Source organism: Corvus brachyrhynchos, unplaced genomic scaffold (assembly GCF_000691975.1).
Source record: "Corvus brachyrhynchos isolate BGI_N302 unplaced genomic scaffold, ASM69197v1 scaffold114, whole genome shotgun sequence".
Lineage (NCBI taxonomy): Eukaryota > Metazoa > Chordata > Aves > Passeriformes > Corvidae > Corvus > Corvus brachyrhynchos.
Window position 1 is genome coordinate 7,621,734 of NW_008238337.1, and position 11,573 is coordinate 7,633,306.

The 11,573-nt window shown below is 41.1% G+C and overlaps 1 protein-coding gene across 1 annotated transcript in view; it reads left to right on the plus strand.

Moving 5' to 3' along the window:
- ARVCF (armadillo repeat gene deleted in velocardiofacial syndrome) overlaps positions 1-11,573 on the plus strand; it is a 259,690-nt gene that overhangs the window by 162,214 nt on the left and 85,903 nt on the right. Inside the window, exon 5 of the mRNA XM_017734735.1 lies at positions 6,967-7,125. Within this exon, the coding sequence (XP_017590224.1) occupies positions 6,967-7,125 (159 nt within the window). The remainder of the gene's footprint in view (positions 1-6,966; positions 7,126-11,573) is intronic.

Genomic DNA, 11,573 nt, shown 5'->3' on the forward strand with positions numbered 1-11,573 from the left:
GAAAGAGGGCGTGTGTGCCAGGTTGTCTTTTTTTTGGTTTTTTTTTTTTTTTTTTTTTTTGTCCTGTATCATTTTTATATTACAAATAATGGCTTACGGTTCTATTTTACTACCTGATCTTGCTGAACTGCTGGGAGAAAAAGGGCTTGTGACTAAGGGACTGAGTGATGACTTGTGATATCCTTGTCCTGTCTGGGTTCTACACAGGGTACTTACACTGGGGCTTTGAGGCCTGGATCCATCCTCCAGCTTTAATGTTGTCTTGAAGCACTTGATACAATTTCCGTGCAGAATTGATGGCAAAAGCTGGATATGTCCAAGGAAGTAATTTAGTCTGTGCAAGATCTGTTCTCTGAGGCTCCTACTCTTCTTTTCGACTAAAGGGAAAGAATTAAGTTATCCTGCATTTAGATACCTTGCTAAGCTGCCTAAAGTTAGATGGTGTGAATTTGAACCTATTACTCATCCATTTCCCCATCTGGAAGTTGCATGTTCCCAGTCTTCCTTCCCAGGAGCTGTTGAGGTGAGCAGACAGCTCTGTCACATTGCAGCACTGTTGCCCTTGCAGTGCAAAAGCTGCTACTGATGGTTTTGTTCAGAAAATCAGTGGGCATGTGTGGCTTCCTGAGCATTACCTTAATGTAGTGGCACTGATTAACATGTAATTTTTAAATATATATCATCACATCTGTTGAAGTTGACTGAGATGTGATATCTTGACACCCTTGGTTAACACCCAGTCAATCTGAAAAGCAGGGCAAGGCAATAGAGAGCCCTGAGAGACACCTTTGTCAGAGTGTCTGATTGCCCTTTCTGATTCAAAGGACCAGCCTGCGTGGCAGAGCTAAACAGCTCCTGGAGAAAGGAGAGGAGTGCATGGGAAAAATACCCTATTCATTTAGGCCTTCCCATGTATTTATTGTATGTTGCTCAGAGTTGAAGCTCTTTGTTTTCCTTCATCTGAAACAACTTAACAGCAGGTTGAGAGGAGCAAAGCCCCTGGGATTCTCCCTCTCCCACTTCTCCTTCTTACAAACTGTTTACAGTCTCCTTCAGTTTCCTAGCTTTGTATGGAAAAGTTCAGTGGGTCAGCATTCCCTTTAGCTTCATCCATCATTCCAGTCAATTGGAAATAGTTGAGGGCCAATTGCCCGGTCTACCATTAACTGAGACACTTCAGATTGTTTAAAATAGCATAAAAGCCCTCTTTGTTGACCGTTGGGCAGGCACTGGATTTCCCCGTTGATGGGCAGCTACCGCGTGGCTGAACAGAACCCCAGTGTGCCTTGCTGTACTTGAGGGATGAATATTGCTACTCCAGGCCTTGTCTGGGGTTTGATTCCTTCTCCTTCACCTCCGCCTCTTGCTCTCCGTGAAAGGTGTGATGCCTTCAAAGGGTGAATTACCAAGCCTGCTTCCAAAAAAAAAGCTCCTCTTTGTGGCTTTTCAGAACTTCTGTAGTTGAGGGTTTTTTCCAGTTGCTGAAATGTTCCTTTTAACCTTGGTGCTTTAAAAGCTCTTGGCATTATTTGTTCGGTGCTTGTCGTGTGTGTTTCTAAAGGACAAAGGAAGTGTGTAAATGTTCAGGAAACAGTTAGTGCATTGTGGTGTGGGGCTGAGTTCATTCTGGTACCCTGTGCCAGGACAGCCTGCTTTCATTGGTGGCTAACGTTTCCCTTCTGTTCTGAGCTGACCAGCCTTAGGGTAGAGTTTGTGTCAGAGCTCTAACAGAGCTTGAAGCTTTCTCATAGGTTAATGTGTTTGGGTTCACATTGACGTGCATTGAATCCATTGTATACATATACATAAATACAGATTTATATACATGAACCCTACATTGTATTTCACATAACAAAACAGAAAAGTAGGTTTACTAAATGGAGATTAGTTTATCTGCAGCAAAGTAGATATTTATGTATTCCCATATTTAAGTCATTGTCTTGCAGACTCTCGTTCCAGCACCCTGTGCTGCCTGGGTTTCTGTACAGGCTGGTCCGTGTGCTTTTTGTTCTTCCAGAGCCGTTTTGCTTGAATGAGCCATGATTTGATCCCAGCTTTGGGGCAATGTTTCCCCGATCATGAAGAATTTGGGTAGGTCTAGCTGCATACCTGTGCTTGATGCTGGAGACCTGGGTCTTGCTGTGTTTTTTGAGTTGAGGGAAACAGCCTGTGTCAGTCCTTGAGCTTAAGGTCTCCATGTGCTTGCAGAAGGTGCCCTGCCTTGCAGTAGTGCAAGTGCTGCAGTGTGTGAGGGCTCCCCTGTTTCTGAAGAACAAACTAGAAAGAGTGGGACAGTACTGCTGCTCCTCAGGTGACACTGGCTCAGTGACGGGCATGAGCTGCTCAGCTTGGAGTCCATCTTTTGCACTGCTGAAGTGCACGGAGGCTCTCAGGACAAATCGGGAGAGAGCACAGCAGGCGTTTTGAGGCTGTGGTGAAAGAAGGCTGCTCTGGTGAGGCAGGGGGATGTGATAACCAGATTTGAGAGTCTTCAGCTGCTGTGGAGTTGGACTTTAGAAAAAGTCTTCCACAAATACACAAAGTTCAGCAAATTCCTCCGGTGATTTCCTTCCTCTCTGATGTCCCAGTCTGATGCAGATCTCAAGACAGACTTTTTTCAGCTGCTGTGTTCCTGCAGACTTGCCTTTTGTGTCTTTCTCCACATGCCTTCAGCGAATAAAAGCTTGAGAACATGACTGAGCTGGAAGTGCACACCTGAGTGGGAAGGAGACCATTGGGGCAGAACATCATCCTGAGACTTGGCTCTGACAAAGCCAGTCTGCTTGCTTTACACTTAGAAATAATCTCATGCTTTGCACAGATTGAAGGTGTAATAAGTCATTTAAAGAGTAGTAGAGGAGAGAGAATCCACATTTAATTCAATTATCATTGTTGTCCAGTGCCACTAATTATGCCCAGACTTGTAATGTGTTTCACAGGAGCTGATACACTTGAGCTCTGTCTATGCTGGGGTTGACTGAGGACAAGTGTGTCCACTGATGTAGAATCCAGCCTTTGTGCTTTGCAAAAACCTTCAAATTTGGTATCTGACAGTAGCCTGGAGTAAGGAGTAGCTGGAATAGCCTGCACTGAAATCTTCTGAACAAAGGGGATCTTGGGGAGAATGAAGATTCGATGTACATGATTTCAGTGTTCTTGAAGAGGGGCTGTTTTAGCGGAAATAATAATCTCCTGCAATTTTATATTGTTTCCAGACTGTTTAAAATTGTTCCATAGGCAGAGAATAAAGAACTTTGTTTACAGTCTTAAAGTTGGATGTCTGATCCTCCTGGGGGAGGTTATTCTTTCATTAAAACAGATATAAAATAGCTACTTTGATGGAACTACAACGCTAGGAATTGAAATGGCGATGATTACAGAAGCTGTAGTATTCTAATGCAAAATAAGCCCTAGGAGATATGTGCCCTAAATGATAAATCACTGTTCTTTAACAAAACAAGAATTACTGTTATTTTATGCTTCTTGGTTATTTTACAAGGTCTTTAGCTGTTCCATCTGCGCTTAACTTTTACAGGCTGGAGGTAAATTGATTGTTGCTTTGTGTTTTAAATAGCATGGCTTTTTAAAAGCACACTGGAGATGCAAGTACAAATCAACAGGATAGGATTCATTTGGTCTCAAAAAAGCAAGAGTAAAAGCAAGAGTCATGACTGCTGACGCCACATGCAATAACGGTACTGGAATCTGTTCTCATAATTTGGTAGTGTTTTGTAATCTCATGGCTTTTGCTTTGAAAGGCCCCAGTAAGGTAAATGAGTGTGTGTTGTTCTGAACTGGAATTAACCTCCTTCTAGCAGGCAGGGAACTAACTACTGGTAGCATTATTCATTAGGGGTGTCATGTTCCAGCCCTATCCAGCAACTTGTGGTTTACTCTGGATAATTAGGCTTACCTGCCAGATGTTTGGAATCTGAGATGCTGAGGTGTATTTAGCAAAAAAAGAGCGTTCTAAATACTGGCTTCGAAACTGAGCAAATAGTTGAAAGGGGTAATGTGTCCCAGTTTCTGCAATTTGTGATGACCTAAAATCCTTAATGATGGAGTCTAAAAACAGACAACAAAACCTTTGCATCTTTTCTACATTAATGTTAGCTTGTGACAGCTCCAAGCTAGCGATGTAGAGAAAGTACTGGGTTGGGAGATCAAAGAACCACCTGGTTCAGGTAATTCAGGGGTAAGCTGGGTGGTAGGCTGTCCCATTGGCTCACTGCATTCCTCAGTAGATCCATAGTAAGAAGGAAGACACAGTAGATGCCAGTCTGGTTACCTGTCTGTGTTGAGATATCTACCTTGAACTTTGCAAGCTTTTAGGCTTTCTGATGCTTAGGACAGTCTCTTGCTAACAATAGTTTTCTCTTCTAGGAATGCAGATCTGTACCATATCTGCCTGAATCTTCATTTTAGAAGCAGCTAGAGGATAAAACCCAGCGCAATGCTCATTTAAAGTCAATATGCTCTGGCTTGCAATTTGCTCATGTTTAAGTGCCCAGCTTTTAAGGTTTCCTTTGCCCACAGGCAGTCTGAATACAAAGGCAGACTTTACGCTTTTTTAAATAAAGAAAAAGTACTGCAAAAGCTCAAAGAACAAAATAGTTCTTTCCACCTTCCATCTCCTCAGGTTTATTATCAGAAAACAGAGGCTGCCTCTATAAAGTCTAGAGGGGAACTAAGAGATGCCAGTACCTCAAGTGCATCTGGACATGAAGGTGGTGGATGAGCTGTGTGTGTGTGTACGTACATGTGTGAGAGGAGTGAGAAGGTCCCACCTTGGAGCAGTTTTGGCATTCGATGGTGAGGTTTACAGGGATAAGGTGTTGTGTAAAATCCCTCTACATATAAGTGGTTTCTTTGTTCTTGGTAAGGTTTGATTGAGTGAAGATGAATAGAACTTCTGAGTCTTTACTGTATTGCAGTATTGTGTAAATTATTCTCTTGGGAGGAAAGCTTTACTGTGGGGTGTGAGAAAGGGAGTTGCAGTTATAACACAGTTTCTTAAGAAAAAATGTGAAGAGAATAATGTATTTATTGCAGGAGCAAGTTCCCCTTCTGGAGCCACGCGCAGAAGACATGATGTGACATCTGAACTCTACCATAAAGAATTCAGCATGTATCATAAGTTGCCATTAATGATTTGAGTACTGCAGACTGGAAGGAGTGATTTTCTTAAGGATTTCAGAAGCCTTATTCTCGTTGATTGATTCTGTAACCTGAGTTACTCTGTGGTTTCAATAGAAATGGAAGTAGTGCCTGCTTGTATCACTTCTGGTGCCTTACCTTTGAAGGCTGTCCATGTTGCATTTTGACTGAGGTGATTGCCAGAGGCTTATTGTCATGGTCTTGGTTAATATTCGTGCTTACCTGAAAATGGGAGCGGCTTTCTTGCTGAAGTCTGAGTTCCAGAAGGTCAGAATACAGCTGTAAATAAATGAAAACTGAGCAGGGACATCTCAGCTTGTTCAAAGGGAAATTATAAATCATGCAAAAATTAAATGTGGACCTTAATGAGACCTCAGCAGCTAAAGGTCGCTGGAGGCCTGCACAAAACATGGCACAGCAAAAGGGGAAATTCAAAGGCTATAGTTGGGTTGAAATGCAATTTTTCTAAATAAAATGATGCAAAATGTAGTGTTATAGTTCCCTGGTGATGAAGCTGTTCACAGGTGGATATTGTTTTAACTTTTATGTAATTAGGCTGAGCACCTCTATTGCAACAGTTTCATCCCAACCCTTTTTATTTTCTTGTGATGTGAAGAGATAGTGGATTTGTCCAGAGAGTTTGCTTTAGGCAAAGTTTGCTCAATTTGCAGTTTTGGGCTCTATGTCATTCTTCTTCGATTTTTTTGTGCTTTCTTTTTTTTTTTTTTTTTTTTTTTTTTTTTAAATATGTATGTAAAAATGTGTGTGTATATAGTCCTTAATAAAGGATATTTTTTGAGTGTCTATTTGACAAGGTGAGCCAACAGAAGCCCTGCTTTGGCTTTAAAGCCTGTGTAGCCAGATACGTTCAGGGCTCGTAATGAAATGATCAGTCTGTCATTGCATTTTACGTGGCTGAGGATTCATAATGCTGGGCAAAAGGCTGAGTTCTCAGTGCATAAGCTGGTTCTTTATTGGCCTCTTGCTGGGAAACTTCTGAAAGACGTTCATCTACCAAAGGGAGCTTCTCTGATTTCTGTGCTGAAACGCACAATTGCATAAGAAAAAGGAAGGTTCAGATGCTAGTGCTGGCAGAGCATTCTCTTCGGGCAGTATCCCTGCAAGAACCCGCCTTTGATCTCCCATCTTTCTGTTTAGTTTCTATTATGTTGTCTATCTGTTACAAATTTTAAATAAGCTTGTAGCCAGTTAGACCTTATGGACTTAGTGAAGACGTGAGAAGGGAAGCATTTCACTGAATTAATCTCTAGCCATGCATTTTTTGTTAAATTGTCGTTGCTTTGGACAGTTTGAGAAAGGTGTCTATTTAATTGTAGGTGTTGACGTTTTATAGCCTTCTCTAGTCTCCAGCTGAGTGTACATTATCAAATGAAAAGAAACTTTCAATGGTGTGTAAGATTAACTGCTCTGAAAGCCAGTGGGCCTGTTCACTGCAGAACTAAAAGAATGGTTTTGCAGACAAAAAATCCACTCCTCCTATGCTGGGCATTGAGAAGAAAGCTGAAAGCAGATTTAAATATAAGATAGTAGTCTGTAAGTCTGTTGCCTATTAATAAGAAGTACTTGATAGATGCTTCACATGATTTCTATTTGCTGCACTGAGCCTGGTCATTCCAGCACAGTTTCAGCAAGCTTGTCTGAGACAGGAAATACTCCTTTCTCTGAATCTCTGCTTGCTAATTGTAGGGTAAAACATGTTTTTTAAATCAATGAAGCTGAAATCAGTAGAACAGGTAAACCATGATGGCAGAAATTAAAAGTTAAAATTTTTTTTACTTGCTTCTTTAGGAACAAAGCCCCAGTAACCAGACTTCAATAGCAATGATGCAAGAGCCTCAAGAAATGGTGGAAGAGACAGTTACTGTGGAGGAAGACCCAGGCACTCCCACTTCCCACGTGTCTATTGTCACTTCTGAAGATGGAACCACAAGGAGAACTGAAACCAAGGTGAGAGGTTAATAACCACTGAGGAAAATGGCAAAGTGCTATCTAATCATGGAATAGAAATAGCAGGGAGTAGCCTGAGTGATGACAATCATGCTGTTGTGATCCTCAGTGATTTTGAACATTGTGTTTGCCAGCAGAGCTGAGTTCAGGGTTTTTTCAGTTTCACGTCTATGTCTAGATTGCTCCCTATCAGCTGTGCTGATACAGCTGTTCATGGATCCATAAACTGAGCAGTGGAAATTAGCCAGGTTAACCAAACAAAAACACTAGAACCCTTTCTCAGGCTGCTTATTCTTGTAACATTAACTTCATTCTACTGAAGCAGTTCACAGCATTGCCCTGCAAACACATACAGTGATACGAAAATTGATGAGTTGGTAGGGCTTGGCTGAGGAAAATATGCTTGGAAATATGTCTTAAATTAGTGACAGTCTGCAATAACATTATGTCATTATGCACTTGTCCTTTAGAACAAGAAACAGCCTATGTAAATAACACCATAGCATTCAAAATCTGCAACAATCTTGTGAATGGCATCTTACTCCTAATGAATGGGGAAAGCTGGGTGTGCTCTCAAGTGACTTGTACCTCAGGTTTGGCTGGATTACAGGTGTTGCAAATGTTCTAATTTTCCTGATAACTTTTTATTCCTTGTGTAAGGTAATTTTGCAGTCTCTGTTGAGCAGGCACTGTGTGTCCATGGCTGCCTTGCATGCTTTCAGCACCACTGGAAAGTTACAAAGATTAAGGGTGATTCCCTTTTTAAAAATTTCTAAAAAGAAAAAAAACCGCTTTCTGTGTTAAAAGGAGTTGAACAGAGGTCACTGTGTAAATCAGTGTTTATTTTCACTGATGTTCCAGAATTGCAGTCCTCTAAGATATCTATTCAGGACATCAGATCCTCAGGTTGAAGTAAATCAGTGTTGATTTCCTGAGGTCAGTGGGCCTGTACACATTATAATAAACTGAATATCTGGTTTAATATTTGTTGCAGTTAGTTAGAAGGTAAATGTAACTGGCCTATTTTCTCATTGTTGGAAGGAGATGAAGGTCTTTAAATAAAAATAAAAGAGATTAACAAAAAGCCCCCACATTTTATTAGCTCTTCAAATAGTCTAATGTATTTAGTTTGTGACTTACAGGAAAGAAATTCTGTTTTCTTTCTACTGACAGCAACAACAACTGTTATTTGCAGGAAGGAAGTGATAAAATTACAGTGGGGATGGACACCTTTTTATATGTACTAATAGTAGTGCATAGTTTTAGGAGGCTGTAAGTGCAGCTATGCAAAGGCATAAGATTATAGCTGTGACTGTAAAAATAGAGGTGAGGCCATGCAGTGGTCCCTAGATAACAGGACCACATGGAGTGAAGTAATTTGTCTGAAATAGTCGTGCCTCTGATAAAAGCTGAGTGTTTGTCAGGGCCTCAGAGGTGTGATTTTCTCCTCTGTATCAGGAACCTCCTGTTTTTCCATCTTCCCACAGAAAAGGACAGTGGCAGCTTCAAAACAGGCATTGTGGCTGTGTAGGTTTATGGGCGGGTTCGGTCGGGACGGAGACGGAGAGATCTCTATAGGCAGGTCTTGGGACACATGGGGTTTATTGTAAAAGGCGTGGGTATAGGGGCACTGCTCAGAGCTGCCAGACTCAGCTCTGAGCAGGCCCAAGAGAGCAAGTGGGTGAGAGAGAGAGAGAGAGTGTAAGAGCAAGAGTGGAAGTAAGAGCAGGAGTGGAAGAGGTAGTAAGGAAAGGAATGTCTGAAGTCCTGGTTACAATACAATAAATCATCTTCTGTACTGAATATTCTAATTGTCACTAACCAATCTAATACAAGATACAAATCCTATAGCATTTACATACAGCCTATAAGAGTTCTTATATTACCATAGAGTGTTACATCTTAACTTCAAAAAACTACTCTTTGGACCCCTTCTGCTGAGCTAGTAGGGTCTGCTCTGACCCTTGGACCTGTTTGCAAGCAGAGGGTATTGTTCAATCAAGAGGGGATTACCTTCAGTCGGCCATACCATTGTTTTCCAGTTGTTCAGTAACTAAGACTTGGTATTTCAAAAGTGGCTTTCATTTCGATGTTGCCTGTAGTTTTCATATTCCCAAAATCTTTTGTCAGGCAATCATATTTATAAGGCTTTCCTGTTTCATCTTCCCCAACATGGCTGCATATGGGAAAGGAAAATTGAAGAAACAGCAACCCTGGAGCTACTGTTCCATTTCAAAGAGCAAGGCTTTCTTCTGTTACTGTAGGTCATTGCAGGCACTGAAGTGTGTCCAGAATAGGGGTAGGATGCATAGCTGTCTTACTCTCCATTTGTGTTGTTTCAAATAATGCCACTGACTTCAGCTTATGTGCTATCCAGAGCTGTTTCCTAGTAATTCATTGCTAAAAAGACCAACAAAAAAATATTAAAAACCCAGTTGTTGAGAAAAGTGATTCTGAAATGTCAAAACACAGCCTGGCTTAGCCATGACTGTCAGAAAAGGTGCTGAGACTTTGTTGGGGTTGTTGTTGCCTCTGAAATGGTTTTGTTTTGACTTCTCCTTGCTGTGATAAAATGGCATAGATTTAACAGCTCTTAGATACTAATCCGAGGTCAGATTTTACAATTTTTTCACATCACTTTGGTCTTTGACTTGCATTTTGTTTTGGTAGGGATTGTGAAAATGAAAACTGTGTCACCGGGATTTAGTAGCATCAGTTAATTGCCCTGGAGTTAATTGTCATTGACACTATTACTTCTAGTAGGTATCATCATAGTGCTTTCTTAGTTCATGCTATTATATGTGAGAGCCCTACAGAGAAAATGAAGCTTTCTGGTACCGCTGTGCAGTGGCAGAATTCTGAGCTTGCTGCTCAGAGGAGGGTGGTGAAGAAATCTCCCTGGCATGGGAGATGCAAACGCATCGCGGCTGGGCATCCACTTGCAGGAGTAGGAGGTGTTGAGCCCAAAACCAGTTTTGTGTCTCTGCCTGTTCCCTCACAGACTTAAGTGTGCAGGTGGTGCTTGTCCTTGTAAAGGAGCAACATTTCCTGTGGTGGGAATCCTTTAGTCTCTTTTCAGTAATATCCAGTGTGTAAAGTTGAGATGGTCACACTGTGCTCAGGGGAGGTAGGTTTGTGCTCAGCTTTTCTTTTTACTCTGAGCAATAGCCTTTCATGCTCTACATTGCTGTGCTTGCTCCAGGCTCCTTTAAGGAAGGGTTTAGAGCCTGTTTTTGTTCTGTCTGTAACTAAAAGGCTCTACTGGACAGTGTCAGTCACAATCTCCAGCATATCTGTCTTGCAAAGAAAGTGGCAGGACAAGATACTTCCTCTGACAGAGTAAATAACACAACTCATGTCTTTTTAAGACCCAGAGAAACCAGAGACGTTTTCCAAATGTATTCTTTCTTTGGTGGATAGCTTATGTGGGGAATAGTCAACCTAATGCCATTTTTGGATTCTTAAAAGGAAATTGTCACTTATTTTTGCTAAATTGTGTGAATTTCTAGCTTGCTGGAGAGCAATGCCTCTGAAATTCTTCCTCTTGAAATGCAGCACAGCAAAGGCTGTAAGCATGAATGCTCCTGGATGCTGCTGTTCCTTTATTCTCTATGCCTTTCCCTGTTGTTTCAAACCCGTAATTTATAGAGGTTATTCTTTTCAATAGTGTATTAAGTAAACAACCTTAATCTAGATGCATTGACAGTTTTGCTTTGCTTTTCCCCTCATCTTTGAAAATGCCTGTAGCAGTGAAGCAGGAAGAAGGCGTAATAGAATTTAATATTTGACATATTTTAAATAGAGAACATCTGCCTTTTCAAAATGAGATATCTCTGAGTAATTTTCCCCTACCTGTTATTCTTTTAGTGTTGTACTGAGTCCCTACATAACATTCATTGCACAAAAGATGTAGCAGATAACACTTCATTTCAACTTTATAATATCTCTGGAAGCCAAATACCTATCAAGCTAAAACAGTGAAAGTCACCTTGGGGAGAGACTTCCACTTCTTGCTGCTCGCTGGAGCACTGTCAGGTGTTAAAGGAAGCCTGTTGTAAGTGGCTCAAGAGAACTCAGTAAAGCAAGTTAGATGTGTGTGTGCTTGTGTAAATGTTAGCTTTTTTTCTTTTTTCAGGCACCTTTTATTTTTATCTTGGAAATGCCAAAAGATTGGAGAGATTTAGGTCACTGGTACTCATTGAAATTGATATTTTATCATACCATACTGTGAAATCAATCTGTATACAAAGTTGTTTAATTTGTAGTCCGTCCATTTTCCTTGAGCTTTCCAATACTCAGCAAGTCCAGATCTTTCCCAGCAGTGATTAACTGCTGTTCCCACTTCCTGACACCTGTGATGAGCAAGTGCTTGTGACCAAAACCCTGGGTTGTGCTGGTGCTAGGTACCCCAAGAGGCAGTTCTTCGAAACTTTGCAGGAAATTCAAAG